Source organism: Balaenoptera borealis (genome assembly GCF_965194805.1).
Source record: "Balaenoptera borealis genome assembly, chromosome: 20".
Classification (NCBI taxonomy): domain Eukaryota; kingdom Metazoa; phylum Chordata; class Mammalia; order Artiodactyla; family Balaenopteridae; genus Balaenoptera; species Balaenoptera borealis.
In genome coordinates, this window is record NC_138879.1 from 10,158,612 (window position 1) to 10,179,389 (window position 20,778).

Consider the following 20,778-nt stretch of genomic DNA (forward strand, 5'->3'; position numbering starts at 1 on the left):
TTGAGATGTCTTTCGGCCACTCTCTTGGCTCAGACCCGGCCCTTCCCTGCCCGCTTTCTCTGTCATCTGTAATCTGGGGGGCAGGTCTGAGCAAGAGCCCCACCTCCTCCGCGCCCATCGGGGCTGCCGGGGGCAGGACTCAGCCCCTCCAGGCACGGGAGGGTGGAGGGACCTCTTGTCAGGGTTCCCAGGGCCTTGGCTCTACCAGGAGGGGCTGCGTCTGCTCACCCAGCTCCGTGGGGCCTTCTGGGGTCCCTGCGCCTCCTCCATCCTGCTGGGAGGACAGGCCTTTGGCACTCTTGCTCTCTGGTGCCCCTGGGCTCCCCTGGGTCAGGGAGGCCTGCACAGGAACCTCCTGCCCTACCCACCAGTTTCCCGAGAAAAAGGAAGAAAATGGCAAGTGCCAGAGAAAAAAGTTGGGGGAAAAAACAGAAAATCTTAAAAAAAATCAATAAAAGAAAACGTAAGAGGGAACCCTCTGTGAATTAACTAACCCTTTTAGCTAGCAGCTTTGCAGAGGGCCGGGCGATCCTGGAGCCAAGGGGCCTGCAAGCCACGGTTTCGGGGCCTCCATCCAGGAGTGGGTGTGGACCCCCCACCCAGAGGCCTAGGCCCCATGGCTGCCAGCAGTCACTGCAGGCTGCTTGGGATGTCTGAGGCTCGTTAAAAATCAAAAAAGACAAAACAAAAATTGGGAGGGAGTAATCAAAAACAAGGGAGATGAAAAAAATTCCATATTGTCTCTGGACCTCGTCCCTCTTTAGCCCCGCAAAAATGTTTTCATCTTTGATGCTGGATGCCAAGCTAGCTAAAAACCGACATTAACACCCCCTGGGGTTGGGGGTGGGATGGGCCTGGGAGGTGGGTGTCCACTGCAAGCAGATCTGGGGGTACAGAGTGAGCTGGGCTGTACGTGTCAACAGCTGGCCATACATACACACACACACGGACACACCGGCCCACACCCCTCCGGCCTCAGCAAGCCCATCAGGAGTGCGCCCCTTCCGCCCCACCCCAGGCCTGTGGTCAGAGGCCCCCTCTCCCCAGGACAGGGCCTGCAGACTCAGCCGGAGCCACGGAGGGTCCACGGAGCAGGGACTTGGGTGAGAAACAGAAGGTAGCCCTTGTTCCCCACCTCGATGTGCGAAAAGGTACAGCAAAGGGGGTGACAGAACACAGAGGGACCATGGCACGGACACACCCACATGAGGGGAAGTGGAGGCCCTGCCTGCCTGCCTCTGGAGCCTCTGCCGGAGGGTTTTGTTTGGTTTTCCTGGTGAGGGGAATGGAAGGCCCGGACGGGACTTTTGTTACAGGGCTCAGAAAACTGCGCCACACCAGAATGCTTCCCAGACGACCAGACGTCATTACCGGGCAGCCGACTGTCTGGGCAGACCTGCCTCCCTCTAATTCCACGAGGGCACAAAGGGGCAAGTCCTCCCCCAACTCAAATCCAGGCCTCTGTCTTCCAGGCACCAGGCCGAGGGCTGGGTCATTCCCCTAAGGGCCTGCCCGCTCGCCCCCCAACCCGGCTGCAGCGCCAGCCGTCTCGTCCCGGCTCAGGGCAGCCGGGCCCCAGCCTCCTTACCATGGTTCCGATGCTGTAGGTCGCCGCGGGGCCGATGGTGTGATGGTAGGGGTCAGCAGCTGCGTAGACTCTGCCATAACTGGGGAGGTGAGCACAGGGAGTGGGGTGTGGGCAACGGGGCAGGTGAGGGGGGGCAGCAGGTCTCCTGCCTCCTCCCAGACGGCGCCCCAAGGCCCCTCCCTCCCCTGCACGCCCCCTTCTTCTTCCTGCCTGTTTGGAGGGAACACAGCCGGTCCCCCTCTGAACACGTCCAGCGAGCGCTGACCCCGAGCGCTGGCCTGCTGCGCCCCCGACAAGACCCACGGGCTGAGACGCAGCGTGAGGCTGCGAGGAAGGTGTGGGTCCAAGGGTGCCACCTGCCCCTGAGAGGGAGGGCCGGGCAGTTCCCAGGCCAGAGCCGGCACGCAATGGCTGCCCTCCAGGAAGTGCCCACCGCCTGGCCGGTACTGGAGCCCGCACGCTTCCCCGACCTGCAGCTCTGCAGCCAACAGGCCGAGTGCCCACAGGGAAAGGTGACAGGCCAGCCCACCCCCGCAAAGACCTGCCCTCAAAACAAAAGAGAACTCTCCCTGGGCCCCTGGGTGTGCTCTCAGGTGCGCAGAGACCTCTGCTCCCAAGGTACACACACTCTGCCTCTCCGTCTCGGGGTTGAAGGGTTTCAGGCCTGGGAGCGCTGAGAAGCGTCAGAGGCGTGCCTGAGCAGAAGCAAAGGCTCCTAATTACCTTTCTCACTCGGGCCTCCAGAGCTTGGGGACGGGGGTTAGGCCTCCAGGGCTGGGCATCAGAGGAGCTGTCCGCTACCCGAGAACCGGGGGGTCCCAAGGCTCCCCTCTCATGCAGGCAGGAAGTGATTACAGAAGTTTGGGGCTTGCTGGCTTGGGGTCTCCAAGCTCACGTGGACCTGCTAGTCTCCTTTGTCCAGACCCTGTGTCCACCAAGGGGAGGCACCCCCAGGCCCTGAGTGTTGTGGGTGAGGGCTCCTGTCTGTCCCAGCCCAGCCTGACGGCCCATCCATCTTCTCCCCGCCCCTGCCCACCGCGGGTACCTGTCGCTGTAGGCGGCCGCGGCTGCTGCGGGCTGAGCGTATCTGTAGGCGGCATAGCCTCCCTGCAGGGTAAGGGGAGGACACGGCACACGGGCTTAGTGGGCTGGACACAGCATTTCAACCTTCATCTTGGCCAGGTGAGGGGTAGCTGGTGCAGGCCTGGGGGCACCTGGCTTCTGGTTTCGTGGCATGGTTCAAGGTGGGGTTTCTGTTCACCTCATTCATTCATTCATTGATGCGTCCATTTGTGCGTTCAACACACACGGCTGAGCATCAATGCTATGTCTGGCTGTGTTCAAAGCTTTGGCACACGGTAGCTGCTCACAGAGTTGCCACCAGGCCAGCGTACCCCTGACTTTGATGCTGATGGGTATGGAGACTCGGTGCTATCCTGGACACTGGGATGGGACAATGGCAAAGGGCATTAACTCAGACCACATCTTAGCCCTGACCAATGGATTGCTGAATTACAGGCGACCACCCAGGATGGAAATGAGGTCTTGTGTGGGGTGGGGAGGGGTCGTCAGCAAGGGCTCCGAGCTAGAGGAAGCAGTAAGTGCAGCCCCATGAAAGAAGAGAGGAGACAGGACCCCATCAAGGGGTCTGCCCTGGAACCTCTACCTCCTGGTCTCTCTCTGGCCTCTGCAATGGACACAGGGTGCCTATGCGGTCTCACTCAGTGACCCCAATGCTGTTAGGGATATGGAAGATTCACCCACTGCCCCCATCACACAACTGACACCTTGCGAAACGGAGAAGACACGCCTGGCTCATCGGGCTGCTGGGGGATCCATTGCTACTCGCACCCTGAGCACAGATAACCCAGGTTTACCTGCGCTGAGGTCGCCCCCTGGGCTCCCAGGACGGGAGGGGGTGGGGGGAGCGGGGCAGGGAGTGGGAGACACTGTTCACTGAGACATATGGAATGCCAGATGCCACCCTCCCTCCCCCAGGGCTGCACTTACATAAATCTCAGCACCATAAAAGCCATCCTGATACACGACCCTGGAAGCAAACGGACAAGAAAGTGGTGGGAACGCTGGAGAGGTGGGGTAGGCCGGCTCCGGTGTCTGCTGAGGAGGGAGGGGGCAGGGTGCCAGCCCTGCCCATGGGACTGGCATTTTAACAAGCGTTTGCTCCAGTGCCCTGTTTTGGTATAACAATAGAGTAACACCCTTGCTGGTCAGCTCCTTTCTCCCACAAACCCAGGGGCCCATCGGCCCACCTTGCTTACCCTTCCCCTGCTCCACCCCAGGCAGCTGTATCCCCCCCCCCCATTAGGGTTGGAGGGCACCGGGCCCCGGGGAACGGACCAGGGAGGGCTTAGCGAAGGCCCACTGAGCCCCAGGGCCGACCACCACCCATTAAAGCATTGGGCAAGGTGCTGGGGCTCTAAGCGTCCCTCACATGCCAGCGACCCTGAGATCCGGTGGCAGGGCGGAGGTGGGTGTATTGATACGGAAGCGACTGCAGTGTGAAGGTTGGAGTTCCCACCGCCCCCCACCCCCGCGCCACAGTGCTGGAAAGGCTGCCTAGCCCCTCTGGCTGCACCACGCCCCCCTCCCCACGCCCCCGGGGCCGTTCTCCAAGCCTCCCTCCCCGTGCGCCCCAGGTACTCACGCTCCGTAAGTAGGGATGGGGGGCGGGGGCGGCGCAGCCCGAAACGTGTTGTACACAGCCCGGCCCCGGCCCCGTAGGTGCGCGCCCCTGTAGGCAACGGCTGTGCCGGTGGTGGGGTACGGGAACCCCGTCACTGCAGGAAAGGGCGTCGGAGAGGAGACAGTGTGAGAGGGAAGGCTAAGGGAAGGAGGGGAGGCAGGAGGGCTGGGGCCTGACCATGGCCGCATCTGGCCACACATCCCGCCTGGCCGCACCCACATGGCCACGCCCCCCGAAAAACGTCCCCGCCTAGCCACGCCCCTGGCCACGTCCTCCCACCCAGGACAACTGGCCAATGACCGCCCAATACCCGGCCAGGCCCGCCCCAGCCCCGTGCCGCAGCTCCAGCCTTTACCTGCATAGAATTCAGGTCCGTAGACTGCCCCTACCACCGGGTTTAGCTTCCAGCCTAGAAGAGAAGCAAAGAAACCCAATCATTGTCTTCCCCATTGTCTCCCCACCTCACACTATGCTTGGGAACCCCAGAGACTCCAGGATGAGCCCCACTGGGACATTCCGAGGCCGTGGCCACTGCAGAGGACGGGCGGGACCCCTCCCTCTGCAGTCGGGGTAGATGGATTAGGCGGGGCACAGTCCCTGGGCCCCTCTTGGGACGCTGCAGCCTCACTGGCTGAGTGCCTTCTGCTTCCTAACAGAGACCCAGTCACTCCGGACGATCCGCCTGGTGGCCTGATTCTTTTCACATTTCGGCCTTCCCCAGCCTGCCCCAGGCCCTCCCTGTCCTGGGGCGCTGGCCCCAGCAGCTTGGGGTCTGCAGTGTCTGCAGAAGAGCATCAGGAGGGAAAGTGGAACGCGTTATTATGCAACGTCTGTAGGCCCCCAGCTGGGATGGGGGCTGCTGGTGGCCTGGGTACTTTAGTCCCCGACAGCCCAGTCTCATGGGAGCTGTCTCATGTGGGCACCTGGCTGCCTTCCAGGAGGGTCAGAGGCTGCCGTAAAGGTGCTTGGCCTCAGCCACGGCGACCTCCTTCACCTCCTGCCCGTCTCTGTCCTGGGTCGGGGCTCCCGAGGGGCTCCCTTTCTCAGTGCTGAGTCCTGCTTTTGCTATCCTGTGTCTGTTTTCCCCCAAAAGCAGCCGGTGGGAGGGCTGCCGGGGGAGGAGGTGGGGAGGAGGGGCCTTGGGATTAGGGATAATGAGAAGGACAGCTAGCATCCCCTGACCACTTTACCATATGCCACAGTGTCCTAGACCCATCCAGCGAGGAAGGTGTCACGCCCTCCCATCTTACAGATGAGCAAGTGGAGGCTCAGGGAGGCGCGGCAGTCTTGAATCACAGGGCTGGAGAGTGGCAGAGCCAGACCAGCGGTGGGATGCCAGACCCACGTTCCTGGCCACTCCCTGGCCCCCAGCCTCTCCCTCTCTGCAGGTGGGCAGGCTGGTCATCCTCTCCCACCAGAGACCCAGGTTCACGGGTGAAGGCCTGCTCCCACCTGAGGCTCTGGGGGTAGAAACCAACCAGCTGAGCCTGTACCAGCTCCAGGTGGTCAGGAAGTGAGGGTGGGGCCAGCTCACCTGACCAGGCCCAGCCCCTGGCCCCTCAGCTTATCGGGGTCTTATCTTTGCAGCACACCCCCAGCCCAGCTCCACGTCTCAAGCCCAGATTCTAACAGCCCCACTGCTGGGTTGGCCGGGAGGTGTCCAGGACAGAGTTTCTGGGGCCTTGTTCCTCCTGGGGGCCCGTTCTCCACACTCTCCATGAGACTGTGGGTCGCCTTCCATCCCTGGTCCACCATCACACGACCAGCACAGACGTTTGCATCTGAACGTTACTGCTAGGCCTCTGGAATCTTCTATAAATACCAGGTCAGGAGGGAAGAAATGCTTCATCTTCTGGGAAGACCTCCAGTCCCAAGAACTGAGTCTTCTTAGTAAAAATCCACGATGGAGCAGAGTCCTGAGCCAGTGACGCAAGCCCACCTCCCTTAGGTCCCATCTGGCAGCTCTTCCGGGTGCAGTCTGAGAGGCTGCACTTCTGCTTCGGATGGCCCTGGCACCTCCCTCTGCCAATTCTGGAATCCTGGGTGCCTCCACCTGTTGCTCTGGCCCCAATTCACTGTCTGGGACCCCAGATGACAGAGGCAGTCTGAGACCCACCTGGGTAGATCCTTTGTTTCTTCCGCAAATAGTAACACCTGGTCAAACCTGGTGAGTCTGTTTCCTGAAGCGGAAATTTCTGCCCCTCTGACTGACTGATGAATTTGAGTCCTCTGGAGTGTTGAGCAGAGTCAAGCCTCAGTCAACAGAGCCCATGAGCTGGGCTTCACTGCCACCTGCAGGGAACCCAGGGCCGGCCCACTGCAGCCCTTGTCACTCTTGCCCAGGCCAACTAAGATGTTTAAATGAAACCATGTTTGCCACCGAAGTGGGCAGAGGTTTCTCCCTCTCTCCACTCCCCGTCGTTCAACCGGCCTCGGTTCTGTGCCCATTCCGAGCCAAGGGTGCAGTTGTTCAGGGATGGATTCTCTTCTGAATCCCATGTTCCTCAACATCCTCAGGTCTGCCCAGAAAGCGGGGGCGTGTGGCTCTCGCGAGAGGCTGCGCAGCCCCCAGGATCACCCTGGCCCTGTAAAAACGTCTACCTCTTCCCTTCCTGTGCTGAGCGCCAGGCCACTTAAGTCATACACAGCGTGTGCTCAGGACAGGCGCAAAGCCGGGGAGCCCCCAGATTTTTAGAAAGAATTTGAGCTTTGATAGTCCTCGAAAAAGCAGGATGGGAGCGACAATAATCTAGTCTAAATGGGGTCTGGCCAGTGCCCCAGCCCTGCCCCAGGAGGACAGACTGGGGGTGTCCGGCTGGTGAGTCAGGCGGCAGATCCGCCCACTGTCCTGCCCTAGGTTTTCCGTGCTGGCCGGTCCCCTGACTCCATGTATATCTGATCAGACCGGGACAAGAGAGTCTGGGGGTGGCTCAGTCCACTCTTCCCTGCTAGGCGGGGTGGGAAGCAAAGCCCACGCCCCGCCAGGAGGCTTGCCCTGATGGAGCAGGGCTGCTGCTTCCTGGCTAGAGGAACGAAGTCAAAAAGGCCCCAAAGAGTTCCCAGCTACACTCAAACCAGTCCCCGCACCAGTCCTTGCCTGGCGGAGTCAAGTCGCACAGCGGCTGAGAGCCGTCCCTCCGCTCCTCCCTGCAGCCAGCATTTAGCGTCAGCAGTTTTGTTTCAGAGAAGACTGGCCCCCTCTGCTTACAGCCAGGTCCAGGTGCACACGGGCACACTGCTCAGCTGACGCACACTATGGCCAGCGGGGCCTCAACCTTTCCGTGTTTCCAAGGCCCAGGGGTGGGCGGCGGGGGGCTGTCCCTCTAACTGTCATCATACTCATTAAATACTGAGCGCCTCTAGCCTCGGCACTTAGAAAATAAGGAACGATCCAGGAAGTGGCCACTTTCCCCCTGCGCCCGAAGCCTGTCCTCGGCCTCTGGGTGCGGCCACGCTCGGGAAAGCACGGGGGTCTCACCAGCTGTGTGGGTGGAGGCGGGTGGCCCCAGGTCTCCTCCTGCCTCACTGACCCACCCCCTTCTGACCGCGGCAGAGCCGGGACATGAGGGGGCACTCAGCATCCAGGGAGGCTGGCCTCCAGCAGCCTGGGCTCCTCCTGGACCCTGTCCCCACTGGTGGCCCCTGAAGCCTCCCTGGGGTCTTGGGCCGCTTACCGTTGGTATAGGGGTTGGCAGTCTTCTTGTTGGTCATGACTCGGGCCGTGGCGTTATTGACCTGCCCAGAGAGAGGGAGGGAGAGGCTGAGGGGAACATTAGCCTGTAGGCCACGGGCTGCCTGGTCCTGCTCTGAACTTCTCCGTGGCCGCCTCGGAGGGGGCTGGGGGCTGGGGAGGAGGCCCTGGGACACCCAGGCGAGGCACAGGACCGCCTCCACTGCTTGCCTGGCCCCCCACCATGGCCTGCCCTCCTCCCTGGCCTCCTGTCTCCGAGTGCTGCCCGCCCCCTCACCCCCCGGCTGAGAACCTGGGCCATCACTGTTCCCAACACTGGCTGGTGCCCAGCCTGGCCCAGGCCCCGGGCCCTCGGCTGAAGCATTGTGTCCAGTCCCACTGGCTCTTGCCGTTCACAGGATTGTTCCCACAAACCGAGCCCAGCCTCTCTCTGGCAACCCAAGGCCGCTGGAGCAGCTGGCTGGTGGACTTTCCCCAAAGTGCTCTCAGCGCAGCTAACAGAATGGCCCCCAAGACTTCTCTGCCGTGGGTGGCTGCTGAGGCCCTCCTGGTTGTGGGCACCAGGATGGTCACCCCTCCCCGTGGGGGCAGCACCCCTTTCCCTTGAGGCCAGCAGAGAGCTTTCTGTGGGGGCGGGGGGCACACGTGCCCGTGGTGGTGGGGCAAGGCCACTGGGGGAGGAGCAGGTGGGTGCCAGGGGAGTGGGTCCTACTGTGCAGACATCTAAGGCCGTGGTCAGCCTGCCCAGAGGACTGGGCTGGGGTGTAGGAAGGAGGAGGGCCTCGGCGGAGGGAGCAGAAAACAGGGCAGGTGTGGACCTCGAGGGAGGGGTCTGGGCTATACTGCCTCCCCCCCTGTCAGTGTGAGCCCCTGGGGCCTGGGGCCGCAGCCTGTGCTGCTGGAGGCTGGGCTGGAGCCTGGCTGAGGTTGGTGCCTCTGGCACTCCTGCTTCTGGAAACCCTCCCTCAGGTCCTTCCACCGCTCTTCCAGGGGCTCTGCATCAGCCGTTGACCCCTCCCTCCCTGGCCACCCTCGCTGCCCGCCCTACTCGGGAAGCCCAGCTCCCAGACACCAGAGCCTCAGCACTGAGCAGGGCACACGCAGCCCCCCGGGAAGGGGTGGTGGAGGGGGGAGTGTCGGGGGATCCCTCGCCTTCTCTCCCCTCCGCGCCTCTGGGCTGGATCCCTTTCTCAGCTCTGGCCGCGTACTGCTGCCCACCCTCTGGGGGATAAAGGCAAGGGGCAAACTGCAGGATGCGGCAGCATGGGGAGGGGGGAACGGGGCAGCTGCCGCTCCTTGGTGAGATTAATGACCTCCTCCCAACTACGGGCAGACTGGGCTGGTTGAGGTCCTTGGAGCCGCCAAGCCTCAGAGACGTGACTTCTGGGGCCCTCCCAGTGTCTGGCTGAGCCCCACAGCTGGGGACCTTTTCCAGGAATGAGAGGGAGGGGGCAGGGTGGGGGGCCCTTGGGTGAGCCTGAGGTCTAGACCCAAAAGAGGTGGCAGGTGGTGGGCTCGGCTCCGGTCTCAGCTTGGCCCTGCCATGGGGACCTGGCCCGGCTCTCTGCATGGTAGCAGCGGGGCTGGGTCGGGGGGCCAGGGTGACCGGAGGCGGCTCTCAAGGGCGTCCCTGCCGCAACACACTTATCTGAGCACCTCAATTTTCCGTCCCTCTACGATCGTCCCATTCAGCTTCTCCCGGGCTCGGTCAGCATCTGAGCTAGTTTCAAAAGTTACAAACCCAAAACCCTGTGAGCGGAGAAGGACAGACATGAAGAGAAAGACATAGGATGAGAAAAAGGAAAACAAAGGAGGCGTGGGGAGTGGGGGGGGGGGCAGGGCAATGGGGGCGGGGAGAGAGAGAGAGAGAGAGGGGTTGAGTCAGGTGACTTGAAGGAGAGACTCGGGCAGCCCAGAGGTCTGTCCTGGTGCCACTGGCAGGTCGCCCGGGAGACGTATGGCCCCGGGGGTGGGGCAGCTGCTGGCCTGGCCTGAGCCTGACCTGAGCTGACCGCCTGGCACTTGAGGGGACAGGCCAGAGCTATAAGAGAGATGCTGACCTGAGCAGGGGCCAGGACTGTTGCCCTCACCCCACCTGGGGGGCCAAGGCTGGGCTCCTGGACCCAGAGTGGGGGCAGCCTCACCCATCGTCACCCCAGGAGCCCCAAGTGCGGGGGGGGGTGTCTTCCCGTCCAGGAGCGGGCACCCTCCCGCCTGCCCCCTGCAGGCCCTCCACCGAGTCTCCGGGCAGCTCCAGGAAGGCCGGTGGCCCCGGGGGAGCGGCTCGAAGGCTGGGGACCCAGGCCCAGGGGCCGGGGCTCCAAGTGCAGACAGAGAGGTCCTGGCGACTTAGAGAGAAGGAAGCCTCAGCAGCGGCGACAACACAGACAGCGGGGTGGGGAGGGTGGGGCGGGCGGAGGAGCGGGGAGTACAAGCACCCGTGTCGCTCAGGGGTCCTCAGGCTCGGAGCTCTCCAGGAAGGAAACGCACATTTCACACGTTAGCCTGGCGGGACCTACAGCCGGGCGCTGTAATGGTGGCGGCCTCTGGGCGGCACCCACCTTGGAGCCCCGCTCGTTAAAAATGATCTCCACGTCTAAAATTTTTCCGAATTGCTGCAGAGACAGAGATGGGGGTGGGGGAGACAGGAGAAGGTGTGTTAAGACCGCTGGCCCGGCTCGCCTGCTCCCCATGGGACCCTTGCCCACTGCCTGCGTCTGGTCCTCTGCCCCCGGCCCCCTTTCCGCCTCCTGCAGGGACATGAAGGTACTCTTGGGTAGCCTGGTGGGCGGGCATCCCTCCCCGCCTTCCCGTGCAGAGCCTTTCCTGCCAGGACACTGGTCCCAGCTGCGGTGTCATCCGCGTTCCTCTCCTCTCCCTGCTGGGACTTTGCCGCAAGTTGCTGACAGCCAGCCCTAATTCACACTCATGGGTTCTGGGTAAGTCCTTCCCAAAAGGTGGGGTGCTGGCGGGGAGAGGAGCCCCCGGAAGAGACAAAGCGCTAGGGAGGGACCCTGCACTGCCTGCTGCCTGTGCTGTTTGGGGCTGGGCTGTGTGTGGGGCAGGGTGCAGTGACCCCAGGCCCCTCTGCCTGACCAGGACATACCAGTCAGCTGGGCCCAGACGCTCTGGCTGCCCCCTTCCTGCCCCATCGCTGGCCTGGAACTCCCAAGGGGCAGCCTTGTCTCCCTCACTGGCACGTGAGACCAGGAACCTGTGAACCAGGTCCCCTAAGATCCCAGCTGAGGTCCCGAGGGGCCTGTCCTGAGGTCTCCAGTGCATACAATTGATGACTTTCCCCTTCACCCGGTAACATTCGGGAGGTGGGTGTCATGTGGGCCGGGAGGGACGTGGAACCAGACAGTGAGGCAATGCCAACCCTGCCAAGTACTGGAGAGGGAGGGTGGTGCTGCTGTGCTGCAGGGGCGAGTGAGCTCATGGGCATCCTGCAGGGGCCATGGGCGCCCCTGGGCGGCCTGTAGGGACTGAGTGTGCTGAGGCCCGTGATGTAGGGACTGGAAGGGCGTCCAAGTGAACTGACCTAATAACATCGCAATACCAGCTGCTTTGAGTGGGGGCCCCGGGCTCAGAGAGGTTTGGCAGCTGCCCAGGCCCAGGGCCAAGAGGGGGCAGAATTCTCATCTTCTGATGATTCTAAATCCTGCCTGCACCCTACTGGGTGTAACCCCAAATCCAATGGGGCCTGGCCCCCAGGAAGGGAAGTGGATATCTGGGGCAAGGGCAGGTGTGGGTGCTGAGTCCATCCCGAGGCCACCTCCTGTTTGCCTGACAAATCCCATCTGGGGTGGTGGGTGGCATGAGGGGAGGGCTGGGGTTCAGGGCCCAGAGCCTGCCTGACTTGCGGCAGAAGTGGGGAGTGGGCACAGGGCAGGAGGGTGAGGAGAGTTTGGGGTGGGAGAGGGAAGAAAAGGAGGGAACACGGGCCAGGCGCATGTGTCCTCTGTGGCCGGGGCTGACCCCTGGCTGCTGCCCGCTCACCTGCCCACGGGGCAGCCCCGGAACCCGGTGGGCGTCAGCACCTGCTAGGTGTTCAAATCAAGTGACAGAATAAAGTCACCACGGGACTTAGGGGCCTCCCTGCAGGATCTCACAGTAACCCTGCAACTGGCTGAAATCCTACAGAGCAAAGTCTAGGAACAGACAGGGAGAATCCAGGAACGGAACGCGCATGTGCTTCCCATCGTGTGCTCTCCTGTCGCCCCAGCCCTGGGGCCTGGAGGATGCCCTGAGAGGTGGAGTGCCTGGGCCCCAGGCACACAGGACAGGCAGGGCTGCTGGGTGTGAGGCCAGGAGGCTGGGCTGCCACTCTGGGTGCCCTCTGGGGGCACAGGGGTCCCTGGAGCCCTCATCAGAAGGAGGGGCCAGCGGAGTGATAACCTGACTGGCACTGGCCTGGGCCTGAGGGGCAGGTGGTGCAAGTGGCAGCCACGCAGGTCTCTCTACCCCAAGCCTGCATCCCTCCTCCTCCCTCCTACCCCACAGGCTCGGGTCAGAGCAGGGCTGGACCCAGAGGGCAACGGGAGGCAGGAAACCCAGGGGGCCTCTCTGACACCTGGGCTGTGCGCTGGGGGTGGGAGCGCAGATGGGGGGGCCACACACACTCACCCCGAACATTTGCCGCAGGTCGGGGTCCCTGAACCGGAAGGGGATGTTGGAGACGTGTAGCCGCTTGGGCTGCTGCTTCTCTGTGGGGTCGGAGGGATGGAGCGGCTGGCTGTCCGTCTGTGCCGCCTCGTCTGTCTGCTGCGGGAAGAGGACCCGGGCTGGGAGGTGCCCCCTTCAGCTCCCATCCCACAGCAGGGGACGATCTAAGCACCAGGTCTTCCCCAAGCCCCTTGGATGTCCCCATCCTGGGACTCGCAGGAGACGCGGCACAGCAGAACCTCAGCCTCAGGTCCCACTTCCGGGCCTTTCCCCGGGCTGTGTCTGCAACATCGTCACAGGGCCAGGCCTCCCTGGCCCGGTGCGTCCTCCCACCGTGGCTCGGCCTGTCCACTGAGGCCTGACCTCAGCGGTCCCTTGGCTAACACGGTCCTTGAGGTCATGAGCAAACAGCTTCCCTGACAGCCCGAGTTCTGGGACCACGGGCGCCATTTGGGGTTTCCAGCCTGATGGGAAAGTGGAGAAGTTTCAGGAGCCACCGTGGCACACATACCCGTGGTGGTGCTGCCCCCCAGGGAGGCCACCCCGGGGCTGCCTGCCTCTTCTTCTAACCCTGCTCTGGGGCTCTGCATCTTCCAAGGCTCAGGGGTGGCCACGTCCAGTGCTTCAGAGCTGGTCCTCATTTTGGACCCAAATGTTGGTCAACAGAGGGACTCTGAAAGACTCGGGTCTCAGGGAACAAAGCTGCCACAAAGCAAGGACCCCCCTCTCCCACCAGCTCCCCGAGAGGTCAAGGCCGTGAAGAGGCCCCGAGGTGGCGCAGTGCAACAAGCAGGTTGGGCTGGTGGCGTGCGCGAGGCTCCTCCTCCCTGGGGACTTCAACAGGGACGGGCCACCAGCTCACAGCCAGGCTGCCCTTCAGCCTGGTTGGTCCCTGCTGGATCCCCGGAGCCAAAGGCAGGCTGGGCGTGGTGAGTGCGGGGAGGACGGACCGAGGGGCCTGGTTGGCTCATCGCGACCCGGGGGCTGGCACCCACGGCCCTCTGCGTGCTGCTCAGCATTAGTATCCAGGAGCAGAGCCGGTGACGGATGGGGTGGGTGGACAGACGCCGGCTCCCTCCCGTGGGGCTCCTCTGACCCCTCGTGCCTCTGCCCCTTGTGGGCAGAACGGGCCGAGAAACACCTTTTATTGCTTCTTTCCTCTTCCTGTCTCAAGTCCCGGCTCTCCTCCCGGGTCTTCTGGGATCACCAGCCCAATACACTGCTTGAATTTGAATCTTTGTCTGGGGGTCTGCTTCCGGGACAGGACTCCAGACGACGGCCTGGGGGCCTACAGAGAGTGAAGCGGGGAGGGCAGGGTCCTCGAGGCCTGGGTTAGACTTTGCACAAATGGAAGTCCCAGTGGCTGTGGTCTCCCACGTGGCTGGAGGTGCAGAGGCAGCTGGCCGGCGGCGAGAGGCTGGGCCGCAGAGACACGCTACGAGGACAGCTGAGAGGAGAGCTGCCGGAGAGCACTTTCCATGGGTCCCCAGGAACTGCCCATTTGCTTCTGGTGGGTTCTGTCCACCAGAGGAGTGCTGACCAGTACCACAAGCCTCCTGGAGCCAGGGCAGTGAGCAGGGCGAGGTCACTGTGACCGAGGCCTCGTGCTGCGGCTGAGGAGTGGACCCCGAGGGGCAGAGCCTCACCAAGGCCAGTGGCTGGAGATGTCTCTGGACTCCTGAGTGCCTGCCCTCGATGGCCACCCTCGTCATCCTTTCTGGAGGGAAAGGGCCGCTCCCCCAACTCCTGCGCTCAGCGGATGCCACAGGGGAGGGGAAAGGATGTCACCAGCTCCTGGGCACACTTCCAGGTGGTGAGCTGGCAGGGGGCCTGGGGAGGGCTGCAGGGGCGCGGGAGCATCTTGTTCAAAGGCCCCTTAGACTCAGCTCTGTTCCTGTGTTGAGAGGAAGCACAGGGTGTCAGAACCCATTTGTGGGTTTGAAGCTACCATCGTCTCGTGTGCCTGGGGACACGCGTGACCTGCGGCTCAGCAGGTTGGCCATCCCATGCGTGGCAGGCCCAGTTCTGACGAGCGTGTGTTCTCTGAGGCCAAGTGTGGGTCCTGCGCCTGTTCCTGGGGGTTTACCAACAAGTGCCGACCCCCCGCTCCCAGGAGCCCACCTTTAGCAGGGAGGCGTCTGAGGAGGAACAGCTGGTGGGGTGGGAGTGAGGTAGCAAGTCTCTGAGAATCCTGGTCTGGCCTGCACATGACCTCATTCCTGATGGGCAACATGGGGCAGCTGCCTTTGGGCTTTTTGGGGACACTTGTGGGCTCCTCCCCCCAAGCCCAGGACCTGGAGATGCCCAACAGCTCAGCCCCCTCCCCAGCTGTCCTGCTGTCCTCCTCCTCCCTTGGTCCCACTCTTCCTTGCAGAAAATAAGCCTGTGCCTCACCTTCAGAGGGCCCGTCTGTGCCCCTGAATCAAGGCAGAACCGGCAGTGCATCTGCTGATTCTTCTTAAGTCTGAGTCCCGCCCTCTGGCTACAACAAGCTGTGGCTCTTCTGTGCAGTGGTAAGGGTGGGCCCGGTGCCCCCTGTCACCCCCCTCCACCCCGTGCCTCCCACAGACCTGTGCCCTCAGCTGCTCCTGGGTACAGGTGACTAATGGACTCACCCCAGACTTGGAAAACTAGTGGGAGAGGGGCATGCAATGCTGACTCTGGGCCAGCAGAGGGCAGCGGTCAGCGCGACCTAGCGGCCAGGGCCACAGGAAAGGCCCAGCTCGCGCTCAGAGGAGATGGGGAGCCCTGGGCGGGGCAGGGGTTGGGGGGGGCACCACGGGAGGGTGCTGACAAAGCTGGGGCATCTGGGGCTGGGCTGGGCTGTCCTTTCTGCCCCGCCTTGGGTCCCTCCTAATAGCAGAACTGAGCCCACTGTGTGTCTCCAAGATCCAGGGTCCTCCTGCCTCTGCATCCCACCCCAAAGGTCCTTAGGGGAGCAGCTGAGGGTCAGGTGGGAGAAATGGGGTGATGGGGGCAGGACACAAGTAAGAAAAGAGCCCCCCTTGCCCCCAGGCGCAGCTGCAGACAGAGGCAGATAAATGGGTTCAATGACTGTGAAATTGTAAGATGTGCAGAGAAACCTCCGAGTGTAACAGCACACTGGCTGCCCCGAGGCGAGATGGAGGCCTTCCCACCATTTATCACAGCGGTCCAGGCAGCCTGCATGGCCTTCCAAGGGAGTTTACTTCCTTTTTCTTTTTTAAAGCAATCTTTGCCTTTGATTCTCAAATGCAGGGAAAAGAGAAACAGCCACAGCAACGCTCCCTTCCCTCCCACAACTGCTCTCGGCCGCTTTGCTTCTGCGTCCTCCCCATCTCTGTGTCACCTTAGCCGTCATGGGTCCCCCTCCACCTTTCAAGGCAGCAGCCGGCCCCTCCGGGTGGGACAGCATATCTCCCACCCTCGCACCCTCTGAGGAGCCTGCAGCTCTCTTCACCTGGGCCTCCCCAAGCCCAGCACAGGGAGAGGCCAAGAGGGCCCTGGTCAGGCGTCATTAGGTCTGGCAGGGCCACAGGCAGCAGGCCAGGACCTGGTGGCCGTCACTGGGATGGAGTCAAGGCTTGCTGATGCCGCACAGGAGACTCTTGGAAATGCCCTTTCTCTTCGGCCCCATCTCTCCTTATCTTTGGTCCTCCAAGACCTCCTGGGCACTCGTGCAGTGACTGTCAGCTGCCTGCCAGACATGGCTCGCCCCTGGTGGGCGGTGAGCCAGCCTTGGAGGAGGCGTTCTCCGCGTGTGGCCTCAAGCCATTCACTCATGAAGTCTTCTTCAGACCCTTGAGTGGAGCTGTGTGTCCGCTTTGGACTCTGTGAATGATGCCACGCTCCAGGAACTCTCTGCCGGCCACTGTGCTTGTTGCATTGGTGCTGACGGTGCCGTCTGCTCGCACCATGCCTGCGTGGAGGCGGCACGCGGCTGAGTCTCACCCTGCGCTGGTGCACTCCCACCACGGTCCGCCCCTTTCCCTTTTCTTAAGCCCCGAGAGCCAAGAGCACAGGGGACCAAAGGCCGCAGCTCCAGGTGGAGTTTCTGCTGCTGCAGCGCTTGCTGGTGGGAGAGGAGAGACAGCCATGGGGCAGGCTGTGTGAGGCCCATGGTGCAAAGGTGAGGTGGCCCCAGAGGAAGATTTGGGAGAAGAGGAGGAGTTTCTGAGAGGAGGTCCCTCTGGCTGTCCCACGATGGAGGGTGGGTGGGGAGGACACCTGCAGGGGACCCGCATGACCTTGAGTGAATGAGTGCTCCAGGGAGGTGGTCCCCAACTCACACCCCTGGGGGTCCCTGCAGGGTAGTGAGGTGGGCCTGCTCCATCTGCAGCCCCAATCGCTCTGCTCCCCCTGCTGCCTTTTGACAAAAGAACGTGGGTGACACCGTGATGACAAATGGAATCCACAGACAGGAGAGGGCAGGTCTGGACAAAAGCTGGAGCCTGCACCTCCTGCTGCCCCGCACCTCCTGATTCTAACGTCAGGCTGCCCGGGGAAGGCCAAGAGGAGAGTCAGAGAAGTGACAGAGGCCTGACACAGGAGGGACATAAGACAGCTGGGCAGCAGGGCTGGGAGTGCCAGCAGTTACTTTAGTAGAAGTGGCTCCTGGAATCTTAGAGCAGGACGGCCGGCGGCCACCCTCCCCAGCTCCTCCCAAGGTGGGAAGCCCCTGCTTGAAGAAACACTCCCAGTCAGAGCACTCACGCCAAAATCTTTGCCGGGCAGCTCTGGGTGTCTTTGAGGTCACCTGCTAATCCAGTAACTTTCACCCGTGGGGCCTCCGTCTCCGGATCCCGATGGTCGAGCAGCAGACTCTGACCCCCTTGCAGGACCTGAAGAGCCTCAGGTAAAGAAAGGAAGGTCGAGGCTGCCCATTCACAGGCTCAGTGGCTCTCTGGCCCAGGCACTTTCCTGGGGAGGCGCTCAGCTGAGCAGGGAGACTCTCATGTCTTAGTTGGCTTCTCTCCGAGACTCCCGGGTCCTCTCCGGGGCCGTGGATTCTCACAGGCATGGAGGTCAACACTGGCCCCCTTCCACTTTATGTCCCTGATTGGTGGGAAGCAACGGCTCCCGCGGGGCAGGGCTGGTCATTTCTCCCGTGTGTCCCCAGTGCTGGCTCAGCGCCTGGCACAAGCAGGTCCCCGCAAATGTCTGCCGAAGGAAGATGACTTTCTTTTTTTAAAATTAATTATTTATTTTTGGCTGTGTTGGATCTTTGTTGCTGTGCGCGGGCTTTCTCTAGTTGCGGCGAGCGGGAGCTACTCTTCGTTGTGGTGGGCGGGCTTCTCATTGCGGTGGCTTCTCTTGTTGCGGAGCACGGGCTCTAGGTGTGCGGGCTTCAGTAGTTGTGGCACGTGGGCTCAGTAGTTGTGGCTCGTGGGCTCTAGAGTGCAGGCTCAGTAGTTGTGGCACAAGGGCTTAGTTGCTCCGCGGCATGTGGGATCCTCCCGGACCAGGGCTCAAACCTGTATGCCCTGCATTGGCAGGCAGATTCTTAACCACTGCGCCACCAGGGAAGCCCCGAAGGAAGACGACTTTGAATTTGTCGTGGTGAGGCTGTGTCAGGGGGTCCAGGAGGCCTCTGTGTGTGCCGTCGAGGTGTTAGAGGGTGTTAGCTGTCGGTCTCGGCCCCCTCTGTGTCAGCTGCAAGTCTGATCCTCTTGTCTCCCAGGTTTGCTCCCAGGGCAAACCTCTGGGGGTCAGTATTTGTTCACAAGGAGGTTGTGAGAGGTTTTTCCAGATACACCCCGTCTGCTGTTGTCCGTCAGAAAGAGACCGGTTGGCCGGCAGTGACCTGTTCACAGGGAGCCCCTCTGGCTCCCGTGCTCACCTCTCTTTTCTGAGGTGGAAAAGCTAAACCAGGGAAGTATGGTTTGGCTCCCCATTCTAAGGCCCGTGGGCGCTGCCCTTCTCATCTGTGGAACCCTGGGGGCGTCTACGGCAGACACCCTGTACCAGAGACACTGGGATAATGGAAAAGCCTGGTGGCTTTGGTGCTGACTCAGGCTGGGCAGTGCTTCGAGCAGGCAGGAAGGGCACTGGCTGGGGTCTGGTCCAGCCCAGGGGGCAGCTTGGGGTGCTGTCTCCCTAGAGCTTGGATGATGTTGCCTACACAGGGAGGGTAGGTGATATTTGGATCCAGGGGAACACCGTGGGAGCCAGGTTGGGTTAGGGGGCGGAGGGAGCACACAGAGGGGGGCACCCATCAGATGGGTGGTGCCGCTCCCGGTCAGCACAGGGCGTGCCGGCCTCCTGCCAGGCCCCGCCAGCCAGCAATGGGACAGAGGCAGCAGGGCCAACTGGATGAGCGCAAAGCCCCAGAGCTCGGCGGGGCGTGGGCCCACGGAGAATGCAGCGGAGGAGGTCAGGGAGGGGGATGCAGCAGCCTGGTCTCCAGAGGGGCTACCTCCACAGGGCGCCCACCCCAGGTTGGCCAGGGGCGGCGGCCACTCCTGGATGTGATCCTTGCTATCAGGAAATCTCCGGGAAGTGCCAGGCTCAGCACTTTCTCCTTGGGGCTGCATTACAACCACATAATTGAAGCTATCTGATTGGAGGGCAGCCAAGCAGGTAGATTACAAGTGATTAGCAACGATAGGAGTGCCTGCAACCCGAGACAGCCCTGAGGGGCCCTGGGCCTCTCCTCGCTGCCGCCAGCCGCCCCCCCACCCACCGCCCCCTGCTTGCCCCCGTGATGCCGCTGGGCCGAGCCAGCCCAGGCCACCGGCCTCGCCCATTTCTCTCACTTCCCATTAACAGGTCACTGACAGCTGAGGACACGCTCCGTCTCCCAGATGAGGTGAGAGTTGGCCTGAAGTTGCGGCTCGGGGAGACCAGGGTGGGGGGCAGCTAGAGGCGGTGGGCCTGGCTGGCCCGCCGTGGCACCTGCCCACCAGGAAGATCCTTGGGGTCGGATGGCGATGAGCTTGGAGGCTAGGAGCTCCTTCCTGGGGGCGGGGAGCCCTGCTATGGGGCTGCCTTTCCATACACAGGCCCCCAGGCCCCTTCCCCACCGGCACTCCCCCTGAAGTTCTGAAGGTGGGCGGCCCTTACCGGCACTGTCTGGGCCCCTGCAATGGGCTGTGTGCTGGTCTCACTGCTCGGCTGCTCCGGGTGGGTCTGTGCTGGTGTGTACAGGGTCATGCCGTGCTCCGGGGGGACCGGGGTCTGGCCCGAGTAGTCCGGCGTGGGGTGCGGTGGTGGCGGGGCGTACTCGGCGGGGATGCCGTTCTGTGGTGGAGGCGGGTACTGGGCCGGGGGGTAGGGCTGGGCCATCGCTTCAGGCGGAGCCGTGGCGTCCTGATTGCCCTGGGGAAGGGGAGAGCAAGGCTGGTTAGACCTCCGTGCGGCCTGGACACTGCCCCCTTTCACTGCCCCTCTCCAGAAGGCCCTGTGGTCTCCAACTGCTGTACTTTCCGCAGCATCTTCCATGCCCCCTAGGAGGGGGGCTCTGCCAGCATGGGGCACCAGCTCAGAGCCGGGCTACAGGGAGAACTCCGGGGAGCCCACGTCTGGGGTGAGACACCTTTGTGTTTGAGGCCACTTGTGCAAACTCGTCAGGCCTGAGTACACGGAAGATTTTTTTTTTTTTTAATCCACCTAATTTCAAAAAAATAAATATTTTGAGATAACTGTAGACACAACAGTTGTAAGAAATATCTCAGCATGATCCTGTGTACCCTCTACCCAGTGTTCCCCAGTGGTGACATCTTGTGAAACCTTCCCCACTAGGAGAGTGACATGGGTCCTGTCAAGATACAAAACATCCCAGCAGCACCAGAATCCCTCTTGTGGCCCTTGATAGCCACACCCTCTCCCTCCCGCCTTAGAAAGGCTTTTAAGTCTCGGTTTTCTCATCAGTAAAGCAGGCGTGAGGGAACACGATTCACAGCCTGCAGGGAAGAGGACTGGAGTTGATCGTGCAGACATGGAGCCTGGTACAGCTCGGCCTCACGGTGGCCACCGGGTGAGGTGCTATCAGGGGGGCAAGTAGGGTCCCCACCTCTGTCTTGAGGATCCCGGAGATGTCCCAAAGACCTCTCCCACCCTCTTGAAGGCCTGCTGCCCCAGGAGGGAAAGTGCTCCCTCGACGTTGACCCCAGCCGTGCGGGGGCTCTTAGAAGCCCTGACCCTTAGCAGGGC

The 20,778-nt window shown here is 62.2% G+C and overlaps 1 protein-coding gene across 19 annotated transcripts in view; it reads right to left on the reverse strand.

The window, feature by feature from the left end:
* RBFOX3 (RNA binding fox-1 homolog 3) overlaps nucleotides 1–20,778 on the reverse strand; it is a 452,065-nt gene that overhangs the window by 3,514 nt on the left and 427,773 nt on the right. For 9 of the 19 annotated variants that reach the window (XM_082371585.1, XM_082371588.1, XM_082371573.1 and 6 more), the window contains 10 exons: nucleotides 19,690–19,944; nucleotides 12,610–12,747; nucleotides 10,545–10,598; nucleotides 9,640–9,732; nucleotides 7,967–8,027; nucleotides 4,648–4,701; nucleotides 4,254–4,386; nucleotides 3,599–3,779; nucleotides 2,634–2,695; nucleotides 1,589–1,667 (listed from right to left, as the gene is read on the reverse strand). In XM_082371585.1, coding sequence (XP_082227711.1) covers nucleotides 1,589–1,667; nucleotides 2,634–2,695; nucleotides 3,599–3,779; nucleotides 4,254–4,386; nucleotides 4,648–4,701; nucleotides 7,967–8,027; nucleotides 9,640–9,732; nucleotides 10,545–10,598; nucleotides 12,610–12,747; nucleotides 19,690–19,911 — 1,077 coding nt within the window. In that variant the 5' untranslated portion in view covers nucleotides 19,912–19,944. The remainder of the gene's footprint in view (nucleotides 1–1,588; nucleotides 1,668–2,633; nucleotides 2,696–3,598; nucleotides 3,780–4,253; nucleotides 4,387–4,647; nucleotides 4,702–7,966; nucleotides 8,028–9,639; nucleotides 9,733–10,544; nucleotides 10,599–12,609; nucleotides 12,748–19,689; nucleotides 19,945–20,778) is intronic. The other 10 variants (XM_082371589.1, XM_082371580.1, XM_082371576.1 and 7 more) reach the window with 7 other exon arrangements.